At 42.3% G+C, this 26,318-nt stretch overlaps 1 protein-coding gene across 7 annotated transcripts; it reads left to right on the top strand.

Moving 5' to 3' along the window:
• Positions 1–1,408: 1,408 nt before the first annotated feature.
• Positions 1,409–26,045, top strand: LOC139560218 (rho guanine nucleotide exchange factor 18-like). 7 transcript variants are annotated; one of them, XM_071376789.1, is made up of 19 exons: positions 1,409–1,479; positions 6,471–6,669; positions 6,829–6,969; positions 7,146–7,267; positions 7,459–7,569; positions 8,640–8,883; positions 9,100–9,354; positions 13,096–13,281; positions 15,184–15,393; positions 15,701–15,825; positions 15,975–16,046; positions 18,445–18,492; positions 18,659–18,841; positions 19,497–19,649; positions 19,859–19,987; positions 20,111–20,311; positions 22,959–23,157; positions 24,491–24,595; positions 24,759–26,045. In XM_071376789.1, the coding sequence occupies exons 2-19, from the start codon at positions 6,567–6,569 to the stop codon at positions 24,935–24,937; spliced, it is 2,766 nt and encodes a 921-aa protein (XP_071232890.1). In that variant the 5' UTR covers positions 1,409–1,479; positions 6,471–6,566; the 3' UTR covers positions 24,938–26,045. The 7 variants fall into 7 exon arrangements, with proteins under 7 accessions (XP_071232890.1, XP_071232891.1, XP_071232888.1 ...); XM_071376790.1 differs by having other exon boundaries at positions 1,413–1,479; positions 6,474–6,669; XM_071376787.1 differs by having other exon boundaries at positions 1,417–1,528; positions 6,474–6,669.
• Positions 26,046–26,318: the final 273 nt, after the last annotated feature.

The following is a 26,318-nucleotide window of genomic DNA, read 5'->3' as shown; positions in this document are numbered from 1 at the left end:
TCAGAGCAAGTGACGTAACTGATTGAAACGCTAGTAGCACGTACCCGCTAACTAGCTAGCCATTTCACATCCGTTACATATGCTGCTGCATAAATGATGTCATGCCAGGGAGATATGTATACTGTAACTAAGAAAGTAATACTGTATGTTGTGTTGTAGCTGTTAGTAGCCCATGTGCCTCACCCTAATAATTTGGTCCCTTTTTCCCCTCATAACTTAGCCCACTGTTCTGACTTGGTGGTGCACATGTAGCCTCTAGCCTGTTTTAGAGAAAAGTAATCATTGAATATTGTAAGAGCTTTCATTGTCTGCTTATATGCCTCCTTTATTTATCTTACGGTTCTGACTTGGTGTACAGGGAGAATACTGTAAGAACGGCCCATGTTCTGAATTCTGTCACTGTACATTTCAAAGGTGCTGAACAAATTGTTATTGACTACGTCCATCTTAGCTAGCTCATTAATGTCTTGTTTGAAATTACGGATTGCATCTTATCCGCTCATTGTTACCATATGCCATAGTTTGTACATCTCAATTGTCAGTAAAAAACACATTTGTTTTTAAGCAAGTCAGATTTATTTTTTTTAAATGCCGTAAATGAGTCTGAATGCACTGTTTTGCTACCAGAGAAGGCTCTGTTGATAGCCAGGTGTAGCGGTGGTATGGATTCACTCCATGGTGATGAAAAGAAAGCTCTGCTGTTGGGACAGCTTTATGTAGGTCCTAGCAGTTTGTGGGCACCGTTTGTCACCGTTATAGAGCAATGAATGTATTGTTTAGTGTTGTGTGTAGTGGCTTTGCTGGCATGCATTAAAAAAATATATGTTGAGATTGCCTCACCAAGATGTACATGCTAAAATCGCCACTGGTAGCATCCTAACCATTATGAAACGTATATTTGATCAAATAAACCTTATATGTAGCAAATTTGCGATTACATGTTTTGTTGACCAAATTCGACCCTCATTAACCTCCATACAAAGATTCCTCACTTAGTGGTCTTATTTTCGAGGACAGATTTTGGGCAGAGTAACCCTCTAGCTTTGCCTGTTTCTCTGGTTGCGTTTAACTATTAAACGAACGGCTCCCAGAATGCTTTGAGAAGGTAGGATAACATAAAGAATGATAGAGGCTTCTAGTTGCCAAACGGATGTATTAGAATGGGCAGCGCCAATGAGGGCTTTCGCCTATTTAATGTAGTCAACTCGGTGGGACTTGCAACTTCATTGACTGGACTCTCCTGGTGACCCTGTTGGAGTCATGTCCAACCAGGTAATCAGGAAGGATCTGCCAATCGTGAAGAAGAAAATTGACTACTTCAAAATTGAGATATCCTCAATGGTCTAACACATGCTGTCACAGACGCTATAAAGGCACAGATACAAAGGGTCCTCTATCTATCTCTATGTAGGAAACGGCACAGGCTCGTACATGCAAACGCTGTCGATGCTATCCGGGATCCTTAGCAGCTGATACAAAGTAACAACATTTTTACTACAGTTTGCGCTGGAATTAGTTCGAGGGTGGGGTAAGAATTTATCGAGACTATCGGGTTGATGTCGTATTTTATAGTTTTATTTCACGGGGAAATGAAATACTTCTTGTTGACTTAGGCTGTAACACCTGACCTGACTATGTGGACCTGGCAAATGACTGTTGCTAGGTTGGTTGGTCGCCATAAAAATGTTACATTGTAATGATTGCAGTAATTTTAACTTGAATTAACTTTTCGAAAATTCTACCGACATGTATTTGACGTACTGAAATGAAATGCTTTACAAACATATGCCTTGTAGCCTTCAAACTTAAATTCATACTTCAATGCAGTATTTGCTCAAAATCAGCTGTTGAAAGTAATTCAAGTCACTTGGAGGTTATATGTTGTCAAACTAAGATTTTGAATATCCATCTCTCTCCAAGACATCAAAGCATAAACGTTAACAGACACCCACTTGTACCTATTTCTCTACACACTTCTCTCCACTACTGAAATTAACACCTGCCATTCACACTCGTGATTATTCCCTATTAGGGAGGGAAGAGGTTCTTAACCTCAGTGGCTCTGTTGAATACAGTACTTTACATTAGAAAGACAGATCCTCATGGACCCTGTTAGAAGATCTGACAGGTGTCACTATCACCTCTCAGATAGAAACTAAACATGGGACACTGTTTAGCAAGCTACCTATATGATGTGTGTGTGAGGGGAAAAGCCCCAGGCAGGGTGTGTGTGTGTGTGAGGGGGGAAAAGCCCCGGCCCAGACCAGGCCAGCCATTACTGAGGCTGTATTCTGTATTTTTCAGTTTGTCCATGCAGAACCCCTGATGGGAGTAGGTCACATGATTATAAGTAGGCCTAGCTAGCTGTGCTGGAGCTCACATACTCTCTCTCACACACACACACACACACACACACACACACACACCCCCCTCACATTATTTTTCCCCAACCCAAGGATTTAGACTCTCGCCATGAGAATTCGCCTCCACAGTCCACACACACACACGCACAGAGCGAGAGAGCAAAAGGGAGAGAAAGATACTGTAGCTATTTCCTGTTAATGAGTAAACAGTGTGTCAAGGCCCCTGCCCTGTGGACATCATGAAGGGAGCATGTTGAACATTTGCTAGTGGCAGTGTACTGACTAATGTTTTACAGGCAGTCAGTGTTGTAGTGGAGTATAAATACCATTTACGCACCTTTTTTATTTTGCATTATCGTTTACTGAATTTTTTTCTGGGAAAATGCATTGAACGTAGAGAAAGCGTTAATCTACTGACACTGCGTTCACCCGCCGGGATACTTGGCTGACCTGTATTTCACGTCCGCACCCACTCTCCCCTCCTCCCCTTTCCTGCCAGGTCAGTATGGGGAAGTGTAAAACTTAAATTCCTAAATGGCACCCTATTCCCTATGTAGTGCATTACTTTTATGGGCCCTGATCAAAAGTAGTGCACCATGTAGGGAATAGGGTGCCTCTTCTTGACTCTCTGTGTATAGTGTACTGTAGGAGGAAGCTGTGTCCTGTCTGTCTGTCTGTGAACAGGTGAGCCAGAGACTGTAGAGACAGAAGGGTGTGTGAACTGTGTCTTTAGTACCCAGCTGTGTGAACTAAGCACACACATTCACACACAAACACATGCAGCCAGTGGGTTACTTTCCTCTATGGCACACACTCCTGTCTGTATGTTTTGGCCAGCCTTGGTGTCACTAGGCTGTCACGTGTGTGTGTGTGTGTGTGTGTGTGTGTGTGTGTGTGTGTGTGTGTCCACCCACCCAGTAGAGAGAGATCTTTGAGCTACAGTGGTTGGACAAATAAGACCAAACTTGCTCTGAGGCCCATACATACTGATGGTGTACTGACATTTTACATGGGACATAACCCTTTCCCCATCCTTTTTAGCATGACATATGCTTATGAATGTTTTTTTATTCATATATTTATGCCTTATAAAGGATCTATGAAGGCTTCATTAAGTTGATAGTATATTTTATTTCAATGCTATTTAGTTGATGGGGTCAGTTCACTACTGTGACCATTAGGTCTATGCTATGATGCTAATGAACATCAATCAAGTTCGTAGGAGCATGTCAAATTGGGTCTCAAATTAAAGCTAAGAGACAATTTTTTTTAAATTAAGGCATATATAAAAAAAAAAAAATGTTAATCCATCCTAAAAAGGCGCGGAAAAGGGGTCTTAGAAAACATCTACAGTACCAGAAAAAGTCTTCAGTTTTTAGAAATACATCAAAACACAATGATGTTGAAGACCCCTGTCAAGTTATATTAACACTTTAATATTTAGTTTTGGAGAAATTGTTTGCCTCTTGTAAGTTTAAGAAATATTGCCTTGTGCCTCGAAATTCCGTTACCAAAAAAACACATCTTAAAGATATTTTTTAATTTCTCTCCCTCATGAAGAGGGAGGATAATGAACATGCACAGAATTAACAAGTAAAGGTAGGCCTATCAATTAGTGTTTTTACTGATATCAATTGTATGTATTAATTAAGTGATTACAACTCGAAATTCCGTTACCAAATCAGTAACGGGATTTCTGAAAAATCGGTAACGGAATTTCTGCAATTGAATTTGCTTCAATGGGAAATCATAGTTGTCACAAACCATAGTTGGGTTCACACGTTTGGATAGCACAGTACAGTAGAGTACAATAAAGAAAAGTAGAGTATAGTTCAGTACAGTATACAGTAGAGCACACTGAGCTGAATTCACTAATGTATTGTGCTCTACTCTACTTTACTGAACTCTACTGTACTGTGCTGTACTTTAATGTTCAAACTTGCAGTGGTGGAAAAAGTACCCAATTGTCATACTTGAGTATAAGTAAATATACCTTAATAGAAAATGACTCAAGTAAAAATTACCCAGTAAAATACAACTTCAATAAAAGTATTTGGTTTTAAATATACTTAAGTATCAAAAGTATAAATCATTTCAAATTCCTTACATAAAGTAAACCAGACGGCACCATTTTCTTGTTTTTTAGCCAGGGGAACACTCCAACACTGAGACTTAATTTACAGATAGCCAGGGTCACACTCCAACACTCAGAAATAATTTACAGATAGCCAGGGGCACACACCAACACTCTGACATATTTACAGATAGCCAGGGTTACACTCCAACACTCAGACATAATTCACAAACGAAGCATGTGATTAGTGAGTCCGCCAGATCAGAGGCAGTAGGGATGACCAGGGATGTTCTCTTGATAAGTCTTTGAATTGGACAATTTTCCTGTCCTGCTAAGCATTCAAAATGTAATGAGTACTTTTGGTTGTCAGGGAAATGTATGGAGTAAAGGTATATCATTTTCTTTAGGAATATAGTGAAGTAAAAGTTACCCCCAAAAACTACTTAAGTAGTGCTTTAAAGTATTTTTACTTAAGTACTTTACACCACTGCAAACTTGTGAAACATAAACGACTAGGATTATTTCAGATTTGATTACCCAAATTCTGTTACTGGGTGTAAATCCTCTTCACTTACTGTAGTTCAATAACCAAAAAGGATTTTTTTCAAAGTCAATGTACCATGCCATAGCTGATACCCCATTCTTTCTGCAGACATTGTGGAATCCTAATTCGAAAAACGTGGACACAAAAAACTGAGGGAGATTTTACTGAAATTCAGTATAAATTGTTAAAAGGATTCATTGTGCATGGAGTTGTATGGGTTGTTAAACTTTGAAATCAATGTTTTTGTTTGGCGTACTTTTTAATAAATAAATCTGTGTCTCGGCGCAAGTTCGTTATCATGGAATTGCCCCCTGCGGTCTTGTGTTGTGTGAATTCTCCCTGTCCGTCCCTCACCCCTGCCATGTGTGTTGTCAGTGAGCTCGTCTGACTAGGGCTGTCGTGCTGTAAGTGTGTCAAACCAGCTTTCTTTCCTTTCCACACCACAGGCTTTGTTTCTGTTCTGTAATAGAAAATAGTCTTTCTCAGGATTCAACACGATTTAATCCTCTCTTCCTGTCTGGGGTATTTTCTATACAAGCTTTTGATCGTTTCAAGGAACGGTAGAAATAGTCTAGAATGTCATTGTGTGCTCTAGCCTTAAGATTTCCATTCACTGGAACTATGGGGCCTTAAACAGCCCCAGAGCTACTCCTCCTCCTGCATCCGCCAAACTGAGATTTGTCCGTCGGACTGCCAGATGGTGAAACGTGATTCATCACTCCAGAGAACGTGTTTCCACTGCTCCAGAGTAAAATGGTGGCGAGCTTTACGCCACTCCAGCCAACGCTTGGCATTGCGCATGGTGATCTTAGGCTTGTGTGCGGCTGCTCGGCCATGAAAACCCATTTCTTGAAGTTCCCGACGAACAGTTATTGTGCTGATGTTGCTTCCAGAATCATTTTGGAACTCGGTAGTGAGTGTTGCAAGCGCTACACGCTTCAGCACTCGGCGGTCCCGTTCTGTGAGCTTGTGTGGCCTACCACTTTGCGGCTGAGCCGTTGTTGCTCCTTGACGTTTCCACTTCAAAGTAACAGCACTTACAGTTGACCGGGGCAGCTCTAGCAGGGCAGAAATTTGACGAACTGTCTTGTTGGAAAGGTTGCATCCTATGACGGTGCCACGTTGAAAGTCACTGTGCTCTTCGGTATGGGCAATTCTACTGCCAATGTTTGTCTATGGAGATTGCATGGCGGTGTGCCCAATTTTTATACACCTGTCAGCAATGGGTGTGGCTGAAATAGCCGAATCCACTAATTTGAAGGTGTGTCCACATTTTTTTGGTGTGTATCTAATCTAAAACCAGTTTAAACATCTAAAATTATAGTAGGCCACAACAAACAAAACACTGTCTTTACATGAAACCAAACTTCCAGTACCGTATGCGGTATTGTGACCTGGCCAGGTTATTTCTCATTAGCTTTACAAATGAGCAATTAAATAACAAAACACAATGTAATACAAATGCAATCTCTCTCCTCCCTCCATCCAGCAGTTCTGTATACAGGTTCCATCCCCCAGGCTCCCATGGCCTCCCCATGGCCTTGGTCCCATCATCCTGACCTTTAACCCCCACATACTGTAACACATGGATGACCTGGATGCTGTCAGAGGACTTTCTCCTCGACCCCCTCCTCCTGAGGACTCTGTGTCCCTCTCCTCGTCCAGCACCGACATCATCAACTTAGAAGGTACAGGATCAGGGAGTCAGCTACACTACAGTAGTTGCAGTAGTTAGTCCTGTATGTGTTATTGTATCTGTCTTATATTTGTTGTGTGTTATTGTGACACTTTTTTTGTGTGTGTCTAGATGTCCATTAAGCTGTGTGTGTGTTATTGTGTGTGTGTAGATGGCCACTACAGTGCCCTGCTAGCGGAGTTGGAGGCTGATGCTCAGGACCTAGAGGGAGAGTCCTGGAGTGTCTCTGTGGACCAGCAGTACATAAAGAGACTACACAAAGATGCTATAAAGAGACAAGATGTCATCTATGGTAAGACTATAGCTGGGGTAGCTGATCTTATCATTCAAGAATTGGTTTGGGTGATGATGATAACCATTGCTACAATTATGTTGTTGATGACTTCTTTATAACAGTAATAATGATGACGATGGTAGTAACTTTATAACCGTAATAATGATGATGCTGTATTTGTGTGTGTGTGTCAGAGTTGATCCAGACTGAGGTGTACCACATGCGGACCTTGAAGCTGCTGCTGAGTGTGTACCAGTATGAGCTGAGACACAACCTACAGATGGAGGAGACTAGGCTGGACAGGATGTTCCCTCAGGTAACACACACACACGTACATACAGAGAGATGGGGAGAGAGAGAGATCTGAGACAGAGCCTACAGATGAAGGAGCATAAGCTGGACAGGATGTTCCCTCCGGTGACTCCATCTCTTGCTTAAAACGAATAGGTGTGTATTACATGTACAGTAATCATGTACAGTAATCATCATCCTTTACTCTTCCATCAGATGGACAGCCTGCTGCACATCCACCAACACTTCCTGTGGTGTCTTAGAGACTGCCGCGACGGACAGAATCACTACACAGTCACACAGCTGGGAGCTATACTCATCAACCAGGTAGGAACCATTACACCCTTACACAGACAGGTAGGAACCATTACACAGTCACACAGCTGGAAGCTATACTCATCAACCAGGTAGGAACCATTACACCCTTACACAGCCAGGTAGGAACCATTACACAGTCACACAGCTGGGAGCTATACTCATCAACCAGGTAGGAACCATTACACAGTCGCACAGTTGGGAGACATACTCATCAACCAGGTATGAACCATTACACTGTTACACAAACAGGTAGCAACCATTAATTACACTGTTACACAGAAGGGTAGGAACCACTGCACTGTAACACAGACAGGTAGAAACCATTACAAAGTGACACAGACCAGGGGAAAATGACTGCCACCTCTCATTTAAGCCATGGAAGTTGAAGGCCGACCGCGGTACTACAGGCATTGTTAGCAAAAAACATGATCCCCCATTTTAGTGAATGGATAAAATGGCAATCTTCGTGAAAATATCGAAGACAATCAAAGTACCAATAATTGCTTCTAATACACCAGATGTTTATCTTTGAACCGATTATTTTAAAATCGGACACAGAATAAGTTATTTTTGTTGATTTTGTTAATTTTGTTGCTCATGGCAGCCTGCAGTACCCAGGTCCGCCTTCATCTTGAGTTAATGAATGTAAAGGGGCAGCACTGAGCTAGCCTGCAACTTCACTTCCTGGAGTAGCTCAAACTGCGCATGTTGTCTCCATGAGACGCCGTCTTAACCGAATTCATTTGGCTTCAATGCGCTATTGAGTCTTCACATAGGAATTAATGGTTTCACATGATCGATGGCTTGGTCCATTCATATACACAGTCATTGAAACAGACATGTAGGAACCATTACACTGTAACACAAATGGGTAGGAGCCATTACACTGTCACACAGCTGGGAGATAAACTGATCAACTAGGTAGCCCGCCTCTCTCTCTCTCTCTGATTCTGAGAAAGCATTCTCAAGAAATCATGACTCTCTCTGTACTATCCCTTTGTCATATATTGAGTGATACCTGATGTTTGCTTGTTTATTGTTGTTTACCTGATCATTATCATGATGATGTGGTGGTGTAGTTTTCAGGTGAGATGGGAGAGAGGATGAAGGAGAGCTATGGAGACTGCTGCAGTCACCACACAGATGCTGTCAGCTTCTACAAAGAACAGCTACAGAACAACAAGAAGTTCCAGAACTTGATTACGAAAATCGGTCGGTTGTCCATCGTGCGGCAGTTAGGAGTCCCAGAATGTATTCTGTTGGTGACTCAGCGGCTCACAAAGTACCCCTTTCTGGTCGAACGCATTCTACAGAACACTGATGGTAACTAACAAACTCAGTTAGGTAACTGAATGCCTTTAAGGTGGACTCAGCTGGGCTAGGATGCATATCTCTTTGCACTATAGGCCCCCAGGCCCAGCATGCTTGATAACCGCGCTGTTCACAAGTGAAATTAGATTTTACTTCCTGAATTGACTGAATTGAATTGGAATGAACCCAAACCCAATCCTCTACTCTCATCCCATCTTCTCCCATCAGCTGACAGTGAGGAGCACGATGCCCTGGCCCAAGCCCTGGTTCTGATCAGAGAGACAATCTCTGCTGTGGACTCTCAGGTCCATGACTATGAGAGGGCCTCTTGGTTGAGAGACATCGGCAGCAGTTTGCAACCTCATTCCCACGGCAGGCTGAAGGACGGAAGGGTGTTCAAGAGAGAGGACCTGGCAGTGGGGACCAGAACCCTGCTCCATGAGGGGACTGTCAACTGGCAGGCAGCCAACGGATGGCTGAAAGGTGATTTAAAAGAAATAGTGTCAGATCCCAAATTTTTGGTACCCTTGATAAAGATCAGCAAAAAAACAGTATCAAATAAATAATACACATACTGAGCTATATTGTATGCAAAAAAAATTTTTTACATGTAAAAATGTTTCTTTCAAAAAGATTGGGGTCAAAATTATTGGCACCGCTGTTTTCGGAATCTTTCCAGATCCTTGATATCCTTCATCTGCGCTTATGGACTGCCCAACCACAGGTTTTCACTGTGATTCAAGTCCGGAGACTGAGATGGCCAATGCAAAATGTTGATTTTTGTGGTCAATTAACCAATTATTTGGGGTTATTGTCTTGCTGGAAGATCTGCTTTCGGCCAAGTTTCAGCCTTCTGGCAGAGGCAACCAGGTTTTTTGGCAAAAATGTCCTGGTACTGGGTGAAGTTCATGAGTTGACCTTAAAGATATCTGGTACTTTTGAATACTTTTTAGCCAGTTTTTCTGAAAGTAGCGTCCACGAGCCAAAAGTGGTCACCGTAAATTGCTTACTACGTCACAAATGTACAGTTACAGTGAGCTCCAAAAGTATTGGGACAGTGACACATTTGTTGTTGTTTTGGCTCTGTACAGTCATGGCCAAAAGTTTTGAGAATGACACAAATATACATTTTCACAAAGTCTGCTGCATCAGTTTGTATGATGGCAATTTGCATATACTCCAGAATGTTATGAAGAGTGATAAGATGAATTGCAATTAATTGCAAAGTCCCTCTTTGCCATGCAAATGAACTGAATCCCCCAAAAACATTTCCACTGCATTTCAGCCCTGCCACAAAAGGACCAGCTGACATCATGTCAGTGATTCTCTTGTTAACACAGGTGTGAGTAGTGACGAGGACAAGGCTGGAGATCATTCTGTCATGCTGATTGAGTTCGAATAACAGACTGGAAGCTTCAAAAGGAGGGTGGTGCTTGGAATCATTGTTCTTCCTCTGTCAACCATGGTTTCCTGCAAGGAAACACGTGCCGTCATCATTGCTTTGCACAAAAAGGACTTCACAGGCAAGGATATTGCTGCCAGTAAGATTGCACCTAAATCAACCATTTATCGGATCACCAAGAACTTAAAGGAGAGCGGGTCAATTGTGGTGAAGAAGGCTTCAGGGTGCCCAAGAAAGTCCAGCAAGCGCCAGGACCGTCTCCTAAAGTTGATTCAGCTGCGGGATCGGGGCATCACCAGTACACCACCAGCTTGCTCAGGAATGTCAGCAGGCAGGTGTGAGTGCATCTGCACGCACAGTGAGGTGAAGACTTTTGGAGGATGGCCTGGTGTCAAGAAGGACAGCAAAGAAGCCACTTCTCTCCAGGAAAAACATCAGGGATAGTCTGATATTCTGCAAAAGGTACAGGGATTGGACTGCTGAGGACTGGGGTAAAGTAATTTTCTCTGAATCCCCTTTCCGATTGTTTGGGGCATCCGGAAAAAAGCTTGTCCGGAGAAGACAAGGTGAGCGCTATACCATCAGTCCTGTGTCATGCCAACAGTAAAGCATCCTGAGACCATTCATGTGTGGGGTTGCTTCTCAGCCAAGGGAGTGGACTCACTCACAATTTTGTCTAAGAACACAGCCATGAATAAAGAATGGTACCAACATATCCTCCGAGAGCAACTTCTCCCAACCATCCAGGAACAGTTTAGTGACGAACAATGTATTTTCCAGCATGGTGGAGCACCTTGCCATAAGGCAAAAGTGATAACTAAGTGGCTCGGGGAACAAAACATCGATATTTTGGGTCCATGGCCAGGAAACTCCCCAGACCTTAATCCCATTGAGAACTTGTGGTCAATCCTCAAGAGGCGGGTGGACAAACAAAAACCCACAAATTCTGACAAACTCCAAGCATTGATTATGCAAGAATGGGCTGCCATCAGTCAGGATGTGGCCCAGAAGTTAATTGACAGCATGCCAGGGCGGATTGCAGAGGTCTTGAAAAATAAGGGTCAACACTGCAAATATTGACTCTTTGCATCAACTTCATGTAATTGTCAATAAAAGCCTTTGACACTTATGAAATGCTTGTAATTATACTTCAGTATTCCATAGTAACATCTGCCAAAAATATCTAAAGACACTGAAGCAGCAAACTTTGTGGAAATTAATATTTGTGTCATTCTCAAAACATTTGGCCACGACTGTACGCTAGCATTTTGGATTTGAAATGACACAATGAAAAGGAGGTTAAAGTGCAGACTGTCAGCTTTAATTTGAAGGTATTTTCATCCATATCGGGTGAACCCTTTAGAAAGTACAGCACTTTTTGTACATAGTCCCTCCATTTTAGGGGACCAAAAGTATTGGGACATATTCACTTGTATGTGTATTAAAGTAGTACAAAGTTAAGCATTTAGTCCCATATTCATAGCACGCAATGACTACATCCAGCTTGTGACTCTACACATTTGTTGGATGCATTTGCTGTTTGTTTTGGTTGAGTTTCTGTGTTTGTTTTGTTTGTTTTTGTTGTGTTTGTGTTTTGTGCCCAATAGAAATGAATGATTCATAATGTATTGTCATTTTGGAGTCACTTTTATTGTAACGCACAAATATCATATCCCCTCAAAAATGCTAACCTCCCCTGTTATTGTAATGGTGACAGGTTATTATGTCTTGGGGGTTTGATATTTGTGCATCTGTAACTTTCTCACTCATCATTATTCACAATTCATTCAGGATTATCCATAATCATGGTAGCATCCACATTCATGTAGAAGTGTTTAGAAACATAATCTATTCTAATTTACAAAAAAGTGACTCCAAAACGACACAATAAATGATGAATCATTCATTTCTATTGGGCATAATCTGAAACACAACCAAAACAAACAGCAAATGCATCCAACAAATGTGTAGAGTCACAAGCTTGATCTAGTCATTGTGTGCTATGAATATGGGACCAAATACTAAACCTTTTATTACTTTAATACACAGGAATTTGTCCCAATACTTTTGGTCCCCTAAAACGGGGGGACTATTTACAAAAAGTGCTGTAATTTCTAAACAGTTGACCCCATATGGATTAAAATCCCCTCAAATTAAAACGGACAGTCTACACTTTAACCCCATAGTCATTGTATAATTTCAAAGTGCTGGAGTACAGAGCTAAAACAACAACACGTGTCACTGTCCCAATACTTTTGGAGCTCACTCTATGTGCACCAAGTCATTGCTCTCTCTCTCTCACTCTACTGTGTGTGCATCTTGCTAGCTGTCACTCAAATAGCGAGGGGCTGAAGCTCATTGGCTGAAACTCGAATTGCTAAGGGCACTGACCAGCGTGGGGTTAATTTATGCTCATGCATCCTTATTTTGACTCCAAACCCACCACTGGTGTGTGTGGCCAAAGAGATCTATTTTCATGTCATCCGACCATAACACTGGTTCCAATCCAAGTGCCAATGACATTTGGCATCCAAGTGCCAACTCCAGGTGTTTAAGATTTGTTGGATGACAAGAAAATAGAGCTCTTTGGCCACGCACACGATGGAGGAGCAGCTGTACAGTGAACAGGAGGAGGCCAGGCTAAACCAGTCTCAGAGACTTCCAAGGTAAAACACGCTACCCATACCAGCTCTACCCGAGCGCTTCAAAATGTCCTCGATAACAGCTGCCTGCAACTCCCATTGTCAGGTCATATGGAATATATGTGTGTGTATCTGTAGTTCTGTTTTTTTTCTGACCATAGAATCTGTGTGTGTCTCCAGGGAGTCTATGTATGAAGGATGCCCAGATCATGCAGAGCCTGACAGAGAAGCTGCGTATCTTTGCTGACATGGCGGAGGCTGTAACAGGGCTGGAGGATGTAGCTAATCACTCTCGTCTGCTGCTCCGCAGTGACGACTTAGACCCCCAGCAGGGGGAGACACTGCTCAAGGGGGCCATCACTGAGGGTAGGTTTGAATGATAAATCCACCCCTAGACCTTATGCAATTGTGGAGATCTGAGAGGATTTGATAGGTTAAAGCAATATTGTAATAGCTCCACCTTCACCTCTGATAGGCTGGCCTTGGTACTCCTGCTAGGTCTGATAGGATCTGATAATAGGGAACTTAACCCTTTTCTTTAGTAAATCTGATATACAGTTGAAGTCAGAAGTTTACATACACCTTATCCAAATACATTTAAACTCAGTTTTTCACAATTCCTGACATTTAATCCTTGTAAAAATTCCCTGTTTTAGGTCAGTTATGATCACCACTTTATTTTAAGAATGTGAAATGTCAGAATAATTGTAGAGAGAATGATTTATTTCAGCTTTTATTTCTTTCATCACATTCCTAGTTGGTCAGAAGTTTACATACACTCAATTAGTATTTGGTAGCATTGCCTTTAAATTGTTTAACTTGGGGCAAACTTTTTGGGTAGCCTTCCACAAGCTTCCCACAATAAGTTGGGTGAATTTTGGCCCATTCCTCCTGACAGAGCTGGTGTAACCGAGTCAGGTTTGTAGGCCTCCTTGCTCGCACATGCTTTTTCAGTTCTGCCCACAACTTTTCTATGGGATTGAGGTCAGGGCTTTGTGATGGCCACTCCAATACCTTGATTTTGTAGTCCTTAAGCCATTTTGCCAGAACTTTGGAAGTATGCTTGGGGTCATTGTCCATTTGGAAGACCCATTTGCGACCAAGCTTTAACTTCCTGACTGATGTCTTGAGATGTTGCTTCAATATATCCACATACATTTCCATCCTGATGATGCCATCTATTTTGTGAATTGCACCAGTCCCTCCTGCAGCAAAGCAACCACACAACATGACGCTGCCACCCCCGTGCTTCACGGTTGGCATGGTGTTCTTCGGCTTGCAAGCCAACCCCCTTTTTCCTCCAAACATAACGATGGTGATTATGGCCAAACAGTTATATTTTTGTTTCATCAGACCAGAGGACATTCCTCCAAAAAGTACGATCTTTGTCCCCATGTGCAGCTGCAAACCGTAGTCTGGCTTTTTTATGGCGGTTTTGGAGCAGGTGCTTCTTCCTTGCTGAGCAGCCTTTCAGGTTATGTCGATATAGGACCCGTTTTACTGTGGATATAGATACTTTTGTACCTGTTTCCTCCAGCATCTTCACAGGGTCCTTTGCTGTTGTTCTGGGATTGATTTTCACTTTTCGCACCAAAGTACATTCATCTCTAGGAGACAGAACGCGTCTCCTTCCTGAGCGGTATGACGGCTGCATGGTCCCATGGTGTGTATACTTGTGTACTATTGTTTGTACAGATGAACGTGGTACCTTCAGGCATTTGGAAATTGCTCCCAAGGATGAACCATACTTGTGGAGTTCTACAATGTCTTTTCGGAGGTCTTGGCAGTTTCTTTAGATTTTCCCATGATGTCAAACAAAGAGGCACTGAGTTTGAAGGTAGGCCTTGTAATACATCCACAGGTACACCTCTAATTGACTGAAATTATGTCAATTAGCCTATCAGAAGCTTCTAAAGCCATGACATCATTTTCTGGAGTTTCCAAGCTGTTTAAAGGCACAGTCAACTTTGTGTGTGTAAACTTCTGACCCACTGGAATTGTGATACAGTGAATTATAAGTGAAATAATCTGTCTGTAAACAATTGTTGGAAAAATGACTTAAAGTAATGTCCTAACCGACTTGCCAAAACTATAGTTTATTAACAAGAAATTTGTGGAGTGGTTGAAAAACAAGATTTAATGACTCCAACCTAAGTGTATGTAAACTTCCAACTTCAATTGTAAATACTTATTGACCCACCATGAGAATCCAATGTCAGCTTGTCAGTCAGATAATCAGCTTTTAGTTTATTCTTCTTCTCTCTTCAGTGGAGAATCTGCAGAACCTTCTCCTGTCCAGTGTGACTCTGAGAGACCCCTACCCCCCTCCAGAGGACTTCCTGGGATCAGGGGGATACAGTTTGAGGCCAGAAGATCTACGGCTCCTTCGAGGGGGGCTAGGCCTTGGGAACCTGGCCGCACTCAGGAGAGCCGAAACCTTAGGGGGTTATGTCTGCAATCCCATACCCCCTATGAAGAGTAAGTCTACCGCTCAGTCTACAACTCATATTGCTGTGGTTGCTGGATTGACCCCCGCACCTGTCTGATTCAGAGGGGTCGGGTTAAATGCGGAAGACACATTTCAGTTGAATGCATTCAGTTGTACAACTGACTAGGTATCTCCCTTCCCTTTCCCTTATTATACCACTGTTCGTATTCATATCTGGTCATGCTGTATCATTCCTCTTATCTCACAAATCCAGTGTTTTCTTTGGAACACAGTTGAACATTATTTGTTCAACATTTGCTGAATGTTTTCAGCAAACATTTGCTGCATGTTTTCCAGATGGTAATATACAGGCGGGAGATCGGCCAGGCAGTGTGGCGGTACAACCTCTAGACAGAGGTCAGCATTCAAACTCTGACCCCCAGCTACAGGACCTTGACCAGTCAGAGAGTCTGGAACTGTCGGTGAGTGACTGGCTGTCCCATTCTCTCCCTTTCAATTCCAAGTGGGCACTTGTTCCCTCCTACAAGTGTGCTCTTGTTCTCTGAGAGAGAGGGAGGGAGGGAGGTATTGACTGGTTTAGTTAATCTGATTCATGGTATTGTGATTACAGGCTGATGAGTCACCAGCACCAGCATCATACTGGACTTCTCCATGCCCAAATCCATCCTTTCCTGAAGCTGAGGTAAGTGTTGCTAGATGACTCTGAAGTCTGAACATATCTTGATGTTTAGGTTCATGAATATCTGCAGTCACATTTTTTTTTATTGTGCTAACCAAATATGCAAATATTTGTCTATTAGATCACATTTATATTTAAGGATCATTTAATTTATGTACAAGTGCTGTGAAAAAGTATTTACCCCCTTTCTGATTTTCTCTATTTTTGCATATTTTTGACACCGAATGTTTTCAGATCTTCAACCAAATCCTAATATTAAATAAAGGGAACCTGAATGAAAAAAGGTTTTCATTTATTTCATAAACAAAGTTGTGCAACACCCAAAACCCCCTTACTCAATAGCTGGTTGTGCTATCTTTAGCTGCAATGACTGCAACCAAACACTTCCTAGAGTCGTTGAACAGTCTCTCACATCGCTGTGGAGAAATTTTGCCCCACTCTTCCATGCAGAACTGTTTTAATTCAGCGACAACATTTGTGAGTTTTCGAGCATGAACTGCTTGTTTCAGGTTCTGCCACAACATCTCAATCAGGTTTAGGTCTCGACTTTGACAAGGCCATTCCAAAACTTTTAAATATGTTGCTTTTCAGCCATTCTGATGTAGACTTGCTTGTGTGTTTTGGATCATTGTCTTGCTGCATGACCCAACTGTACTTCAGCTTCAGCTCACGGACGGATAGTCTGACATTCTCCTTTAGAAGTCTCTGGTACAGAGCAGAATTCATGGTTCCTTCAATGATGGCAAGTCGTCCAGGTCCCGAGGCAGCAAAGCATCCCCGAACCATCACACTACCACCGCCATGCTTGACCGTTGGTATGAGGTTCTTACTGTGGAATGCAGTGTTTAGTTTTCGAGAGACGTAACAACGTTCCACTTTTGACACATCTGTCCATAGAACATTCTTGACAATCATCCAGGTGCTTTTTGGCCAATTTGAGTTGACTTTTTAGACGACATGGGTCCCGTTATGTCTGACGAAAACCAATCACTGCATTCCACAGTAAGAACCTCATGCCAACGGTCAAGCATGGCGGTGGTAGTGTGATGGTTCGGGGTAGCTTTGCTGCCTCCTGACCTGGACGACTTGCCATCATTGAAGGAACCATGATTTCTGCTCTGTATTAAAGAAATGTATTTTTATTTTTTATCCCCAATTTCGATCTTGTCTCTTGCAACTCCCCAACGGGCTTGGGAGGCAAAGGTCGAGTCATGCGTCCTCCGAAACATGACCCGCCAAACTTCGCTTCTTAACAGCACCAATGTGTCGGAGGATACACCATTCAACTGACGACCGAAGTCAGCCTGCAGGCGCCCGGCCCGCCACATAGTCACTAGAGCGCAATTAACCAAGTAAAGCCCCCCCGACCAAACCCTCCCCTAACCCGGACGAAGCTGAGCCAATTGTGCGTAGCCCAATGGGACTCCCGATCACGGCAGGTTGTGACACCTCCTGGGATCGAACCCGGGTCTGTAGTGACACCTTAGACCGCTGCACCACTCGGGATGCCTGTATTAGAGAATTCTAAAGGAGAATGTCAGGCTATCCATCCGTGAGCTGAAGCTGAAGCGTAGCTGGGTCATGGAGCAAGACAATTATCCAAAACACAGAAGCAACTCTACATCAGAATGGCTGAAAATCTACAAATGTAAAGTTTTGGAATGGCCTAGTCAAAGTCCAGACCTGAACCTGATTTTAAATGTTGTGGCAGAACCTGAAATGAGCAGTTCATGCATAAAAACCCACAAATATTTCTAAGTTAAAGTAAGAAGAGGGGGCCAAAATTCCTCCACAGCGATGTGAGTATGATCAACAACTCTACGAAGTGTTTGGTTGCAGTCATTGCAGCTAAAGATGGCACAACCAGTTAATGAGTGTAAGGGGGCAATTTCTGTTTTCACACAGGGGCATTGGGTATTGCATAACTTTATCAAAATGTTGTGTTATTTGTTCACTCAGGTTCCCGTTATCCAACATCAGGTTTTGGTTGAAGATCTGATAACATTCGGTGTCAAAAATATATAGAAAAAAATATATAGAAAATCAGAAAGGGGGGAAATAATTTTTCACGGCACTCTATATGGTTTATGCATTCATTTGGTTATGCTCTATTATTTGAATTCTAATAGGCCAATTACTCCCTCTATCCTCAATTAGTTGTAAGTATGGGTGGGCCTGCCCGGGTATATAGAAACAGGAAGTGAGGCCTACGAGTTATGGCAAACGTTTTACCTTGATCTAATTTGTATACCTGGAATACCGGAACCTTTTGTTTACCTTGCACTTATTTGTTTGGATTCTTGAGTTTACGATGGGATGTGCTTCTCAAATCTTGCAATTGGTTTTCCCACGGCTATTCGAAAGCTGCTACACAAACCTATTTCTATCTCTCTCTCCCCAGTTCTTTGACAGAGTGCTGCTGCTCTCACAGAAACTCTACAGTCTGCTGGTAAGACATACTGTATCTATTCTTTACATTCTACAGACAGTTGCTATGTTTGACTGGTCTTATCTTACTATTAGATATGTTTTAACTGTGTCCCCTGCCCGTCCCCTGGTCTGAAGTTTGTCCTCTGCCTCCTGGTGTTAAGTTTGTCCCCTGCCCGTCCCCGTAGGCCATCGTGTCCCAGCAGGACAGCCACATTGAGTTGCAGCGTGCCTCGCTGTCAGAGCGTGAGCATCCGGGCCGTTCTCGTGGAAATGTGCTCCTGGAGCAGGAGAAACAACGTAACATGGAGAAACAGAGAGAGGAGATGGCTAACTTCCACAAGCTGCAGACACAGCACAGACAAGAACAGGTATTGATCTAGAACACAGTTTATTACATTATAGAAATGGAGAGAGGAGATGGCCAACTTCCACAAACTGCAGACAGCACAGACTAGAACACAGTTTAAAACCCTGAGGTAGAAAATTGTTTATATGTTAGAGACACGGAGAGAGACACCATCAGGAACAGACACCATCAGGAACAGGTAGCTAGAATAGAGCTTTAAACTGCAGACACTGTATCAGTTATTACGTCTTTCAGCTTTTACCAAAATATAGCCACATGTTGTATAAGTATACATACAATCTTGTTACATGGTTACACCTGCTGGATGAATGTTGCTTGTCTGTCTGTGCACAAGTACTTGCGATTTCCTGCGTCTTTATTTTTATCTCGATTAATCCTCTATCTATTAATTGAACTATCTATTGTGTTTATCTATGATATCCATCTCATCTCTCTGCCTCACAGGTGTCAAACTCGTTCCACGGAGGGCAGAGTGTCTGCATGTTTTTTTAAACTTCTCCCTTGTAATTGATTGATCACTGATTTAGTTAGGAACTTTCCTCGCCTGGTTTTCTAGTTGCTCCAGTAGAAACTCAGGCCTCCGTGTAATGAGTTAGATAAGCAGGGGTGTCAATCTCACTTTTCTCTCATTGCTATTTGATCCGTCTCATTCTCAGGCTCGCTGCGGGGAGGAGCGGGAGCGTCGCCAGTTGCAGGCGGAGGTCCTGGAGGTGGAGCTAAGACACAGAGAGGAGGAGTGTAGGAGAATGAAGGCGAGGCTAGCAGAGGAGAGGGGGGAGCTGGAGAGATGGAGAGAAACCTACCAACAGGTTTCTGCTTTGTTTTGTTACATTATACAGTGTTACAATATAACAGTTGTGGTCTTACTGTGATAAGAGTGTCTGCTAAATGACCAAAATGTAAAGTGGTCTATTAAGAGTTAAAAAAATAAGTTAAAACAAAGCTTCAATTGACGATTTTATCCAAGTGAGTGCTGCTGGCATGTTTCCATTGTTCATGTGACATACCTTGCCAACAGGATCTGGAGAGGCTGAGAGAGGCTACAAGGACTGTGGAGAAACAGAAGGAACGCCTGGATTTACAGATGAAGTTGAAGAAGAGCAAGACCATTGCCAAACCTGGGAGTTTTAACTTCAACACTCAGCAGGTGAGGAGGTGGTGTGGTCGTTTAGGACTGAGGACCAATAGTGAGAGGGCTGTTAATTATGCATTTATAGATATTGATGTATGGGATGTTTAGGTCATCTGGTCATTCTCGTCTTCTTCTCAGGCTGTCCCCCACTCCCAGTCGTTCCGAGGGGACCTCCCCCACTCTGCTTCCTTCCGAGGGGACCTCTCCCAGTCGTTCCGAGGGGACCTGATTGGTGGTTGGACCACGGGAGGTGACGTGACCCCCATCCCGGCCTCTAAGGTCCACGTCCAACACAGCCCCTCTCTAGCCACAGCTTTCTTCCTGGAGCCGCCCCCAGAGGTGAGACATAGCTAGGACGTAATGTGGCCTAGACTACATGGATGGACAGTATACCAACCACAGATAGGGTTGACAAATTCCGGCAACTTTCCCCAAATTCTAGAAATAGAAAATATGAGAAGTAGAAGATTTCTGAAAAATTTTGGAAAAGTTAACGGTACTTTGCAAACCCTATCCACAGGACTATGTGAATATGTGTGTTCACCTTCCAGCGTTTTTGTATTCTATTTGTTGTAGCGTGTTGATATTTTGTATGCTGACCTCACAAAATGCATTTCCATGAAAAGTGACAAAGTTCCCTATCAGATGGTACACTCGATACAACACTCTTACGAGTTTGATCCTAATAGCTGTGTGTTGTAACTCGTTTCCCAGTAGTTCCCAGTATTCATAATCTCGTTCCCAGAGACTTCCGCCCTAAATGCGAGTCTGGTGGACCAACGTGTCAAACTTCCCCTTTGTTAGCCAATACAGAAAGAGCAGGAGAAACTCCCAGAGCATAAACATTAACTTAATCTACCAACCAATCATCTCCGACAACTAAGGTTGGGCGGTATTCAGATTTTCATAGCGTCATACAGTTTCTGTACCACACGGAGTATACGGTATTACCGGAAGTGCACACAAGGGACGCCATTTCCAAAAATAACATCTAAAAAAAATTACGAATAATATATATGCACAAACAATTAAGGCAACAGGGATCTTGATCCAGATTGAATGTGTCTGCTGTAAACAAGAAGCTGGATTTTGACATATAGCCACTTAGCTAGCAATTTAGCAAACCAAATGCCTAGATGGAGCCCTGAGCTGGATACAGTGCCTTCAGAAAGTATTCAAACCCCTTGGCTTATTCCACTTTTTGTTGTTACAGCCTGAATTCAAAATTGATTAAATGAAATACAACTCACCCATCTACACACAATACCCCATAATGACAAAGTGAAAACATGTTTTTAGAAATGTTTGCACAGTTATTGAAAATGAAATACAGAAATATCCCATTTACATACTGTAAGTATTCACACCCCTGAGTCAATACTTTGTAGAAGCACCTTTGGCAGTGATTACAGCTGTGAGTCTTTCTGGGTAAGTCTCTAAAGAGCTTTCCACACCTGGATTGTGCAACATTTGCCCATTATTCTTTTCAAAGTTCTTCAAGCTCAAATTGGTTGTTGATCTTTGCTAGACAACCATTTTCAGGTCTTGCCATTAGATTTTGAAGTAGATTTAAGTCAAAACTATTACCTGGCCACTCAGGAACATTCACTGTCTTCTTGGTAAGCAACTCCAGTGTAGATTGTCCTGCTGAAAGGTTAATTAATCTCCCAGTATCTAGTGGAAAACAGACTGAACCAAGTTTTCCTCTGGGATTTTGCCTGTGCTTAGCTCCATTACATGTATTTTTTATCCTGAAAAACTCCCCAGTCCTTGCTGATGAAACGCATGACATAACATGATACAGCTACCACCATGCTTGAAAATATGAAGAGTGGGACTCCGTAATGTGTTGGATTTGCCTCAAACATAACACTTTGTATTCAGGAGATACAATAAAAAATAAAAAACACTCTGTCATTTAGGTTAGTATTGTGGAGTAACTACAATGTTGATCCATCCTCCGTTTTCTCCTATCACAGCCATTAAACTGTTGAACATTTTTAAAGTCAGAATTGGCATCATGGTAAAATCCCTGAGCGTTTTCCTTCCTCTCCGGCAACTGAGTTTGGAAGGATGACTGCATGTTTGTAGTGACTGGGTGTATTGATACACAATCCAAAGTGTAATTAATAACTTCACCATGCTCAAAGGGATATTCAATGTCTGCTTTTTTTTTTTTTTACCCATCTACCAATAGGTGCCCTTCTTTGCGAGGCATTGGAAAATGTTCCTGGTCTTTGTGGTTGAATCTGTGTTTGAAATTCACTCCTCGACTGAGGGACCTTACAGATAATTGTATGTGTGGGGTACAGAGATGAGGTAGTCATTCAAATATCATGTTAAACACTATTATTGCACACAGAGTGAGTCCATGCAACTTAACAATGTGACGTACGCAAATGTTTCCTCCTGAACGTATATAGGCTTGCCATAAGCGGGACAAAACATTTCAGCTTTTCATTTTTGATTAATTTGTAAACATTTCTAAACATAATTCCACTTTGACATTATGGGGTATTGTGTGTCACTGGCCTACACACAATCTCAATTTAATCAGGCTGTAACAACAAAATTAGGAAAAAGTCAGGGGGTGTGAATACTTTCTGAACACACTGTAATTTATTTGACACATCTTAATTTCCTATAGTTACATTTATAGGTTGTTATAAACAGCGGCGTAGCACGCTCCCCCCAAAATCATACCGTCGGTATTTCGTAATACCCCGGTGTACGGTATATAGCCCATGTCTACCCACAATCCCTCCCCCATAATCCTCCCTCCCCCGTATGCTCCTCGCACTCGTGTGATTCGCCAAAATTAAATGATGACAAATACTTTACTTCGTAAGGTCCCTCCCATAGAATTCTATGGTCAATCCCACTAAGGCCAACTTTGAATCGTAGATGTACCAGGTTTATATTTGCTGTGCGCGATAGCCTGGGGACAAGGTTACAGTATTCATAACTTTACATTATTGTATTGTAGGTGCCCCTTCATAGGGAGAGCATCAGCCCTGCGCCCCCTAAAGCGGAGGTTCCCATTCACCTGATCAGCACCACCAACCAGGTGGTCCACAAGCCAGGGGCTGTGCAGCAGCAGATCCCCACCAAGCTGGCTACCCTCAGCAGCAAGGGCAAGGAGAAGAGCAGAAAAAAGGGATCGCACCAGCGCATGCATAGTGCAGGTCAGAACACAGCACTGTAGAATATAACAGAATACTTCATGGTAGAAATGATCACATAAGAAAACTACCCACACTGGATGGTTAGATGCTCCTATAGTTTTTATTAGCAATGTATTGAGACAAAGGCTCTTCATCAGGCTGTGGGAAGGCTCCTCAGAGGAGGAAGGGGAGGACCATCTTCAGTGAATTTTATAAAAAATAGTGAAGCATAAAAAAAGTTATCCTACACTAAATATATTCACATGTCACCAAATAATAGATTAAAACACAGTGTTTTGCAATGAAGGTCTACAGTAGCCTCAACAGCACTCTGTAGGGTAGCACCATGGTGTAGCCAGGGGACAGTTAGCTTCCGTCCTCGTCTGGGTACACTGACTTCAATACAAAACCTAAGAGGCTCAAGGTTCTCAACGCCTTCCATAGATTTACACAGCACAGGAGGTTGGTGTCACCTTAATTGGGGAGGACGAGGGCTCATGGTAATGGCTGGAGCGGAATTAGTGGAATGGTATCAAATACATTAAACACATCCTTTTCATATGTCCAACACTGGAACTCTTCCAAGTCAAGGTAAGCTTTTGGTTTGACTCATTTATTGCCACCGGGGCCTGCTTTCTAAACTGCTTACTGACTGTACACTGTACTGCATGATTGTAGTGGGTTTACAAACACATTAGTTCTATTAGCTATGTTGACTATGACATTACTTTAGCTAATATGGTGACAACAATGTAGGCTATGTGTATTGGATAGGAAGGTTTAGCTTGGACATTTCCCCCCTGGTCACAGACAGCTGATGTGTTGTGCATTGAAGTCCACAAGCGAAGGGAAAAGGTGAGAGGAAGAGACTGGGTAGATGTGAGAAGGAATACAACAAGCTATGAAAGTGAACTGTTTGCGTGTGATCAGGGGTGTAATCATTCTGCCGATTCTGTTGAAAAACGTTTCTTAAACAGAAGCAAATGGAACCAAACAGGGATAAACATACCTGAATTTGTCCAATAGAAACTCTCGTTTGCAACTGTGCACCTACATTGTAAACTTTCATTCATAGGCTAGGTTGTAGCAACCTCATGGGTATAGGGAGAATTCAAGTAGTAGCCTAAATCTATCGATGTTACATTGAACTGGGTGAATGGGATACAAATGACAGTCATCCAATATGCTGTTATAGAAATAAGGCCATGCTCATAGAGCCTTAACAGCACCAACCGCCACTGGTGGGATCATGTTGTCAATCACAAGTCAGATCTTTGAGCAAATTATAACATTTACCTCCACTGTTGATATTTTCTATCTGTTAGGGAGTGAGTAGTTGTCTTTCTTCCTGCAGCATCTATAGACATGTCTCAGGTGGTGCCGATCAGAGTGACAAGAAAAGAGTGCGGGAGTCTGCGAGGGAAGAGGACTGTGAGTCCTCACAGGAGCTACCAATCAGGTAAGACGAGAACCTCGGGATTTCCAGGTACACACGATCAGATTATTACCATGACTGGAGATGTGTTTTAACGTCTCAGGATCTAAATGAACATGGAGCACGCATGCACACATGTACAGACACACAATGAGTAAGTTAACCCTATGTTGTTATCCCTCCTTAGATCGTTTCTTTAGTCCTCCAGAGCCTCTGTCCAATGCCAAGCACTCCCAGACCCTATTGTCCAACAGCAGCATGAGGAACAGCCAGAGCCACTTCCCTCCACCCGAACCTCCCCGTCCTCCCCCCTTCCCAAAAGACATAGCAAGCAAACCAACCAAGGAACGCGTAATCTACCTGTAAGGACACAGGGTAAGACCAAAACCCTAACTCATAGGGCCTATGCCAGGGGTCTGCAACTGGGTGCCTGTGTGCCAAAACTGGTCCACAAGTGATTTTATTTGGCCCGCCAAAGCAGTCTGTTCTGATCGAAGTAAAGATGTGATTTAAAAAAAAGTTGAACTGATTTGGCTTTTCTAATTCCTTGTACTTCTTGAGTGCCTGTTGAATTTCCAAAGACATTTATATTGTTCTGATGAGTGTTTCTGTCATGGTTTAAGAGAAAGTGTCTCTAACTACTCAAGTCTTTACTTTTAAAAGGATTCTTATTCATGTTGAGCGGTGTTGTTAGGAAGCTGTTTATTATTTTAACTTGTTTACAGATCTGAGGTGCCAAGCACGTTTTATTCTCAGAGCACATTACTACTCTAATCCATATAGTTTACCTGCTGCTTGAAATCAGAATATCTTAATGAAAATAACACATGGAAGTAAATGTAGCTTTCTGTTAGAGGGAATAATAACTATATGGGGTTATGGTGTATTTTAACACTGAATAATAATGTCTACTGGACATAAATGATGCCAATTCTACTGTGGTTTCTGTCATGAGGGAGACAGGAATGGGTGTCATGACAGTTTGTGCACTTGGTGGACTGTTGAATGCAGAAGGCCTGACCACGTGATATCAACGCTCAAAATGGATTGTAGTAAGTCAAGTTTTACCACACAGCTTCCCTGTGTGCGTGAATGTACAGAAATGTTAGGACACTCTGTGTTTAGTTTGAACTGGAGCAAATAGTTGTTCCTTTTTGCTCATTGTGTAACTGTAACAAGGTTATGTTCTGGGAACCAAGGTAACTTGTAAATAATGTTTTAATAATAATGAAACTTTTTTAATGATGATTTAATATGGGGGAGGTTGTTTGGAAGGATTTGTGAATCATGTTGCTCAGTTTCCAGTGCACACATAAATATAATTAGAACACGTTATATACAGTGCCTTCAGAACGTATTCATACCCCTTGACTTATTCCACATTTTGTTGGGTTACAGCCTGAATTCAAAATTGATTATTTGTTTCTCAGCCACCTGCAAACAATACCCCATAATGAGTGAAAACATGTTTTTTTTTTAAATGGTTTTGCAAATGTAACACAGAATTTACATAACTATTCGTACCCCTTTGCTATGACACTACAAATCGAGCTCAGGTGCATCCAATGCTCTTTGATTATCCTTGATGTCACGACAACTTGGTTAAATTGTTTGGACATGAATTTGAAAGAAACACACCTGTCTATATAAGGTCCCACAGTTGACAGTGCATGTCAGAGCAGAAACTATACTATGAAGTCCAAGAAACTGTCCTTAGTACTGTGATGATGTATATATCTGGGGAAGG

Source organism: Salvelinus alpinus, chromosome 30, assembly GCF_045679555.1.
Source record: "Salvelinus alpinus chromosome 30, SLU_Salpinus.1, whole genome shotgun sequence".
Classification (NCBI taxonomy): domain Eukaryota; kingdom Metazoa; phylum Chordata; class Actinopteri; order Salmoniformes; family Salmonidae; genus Salvelinus; species Salvelinus alpinus.
Note: the sequence above shows the minus strand (reverse complement) of the source record. Positions and strands in the feature narration are given on the sequence as shown.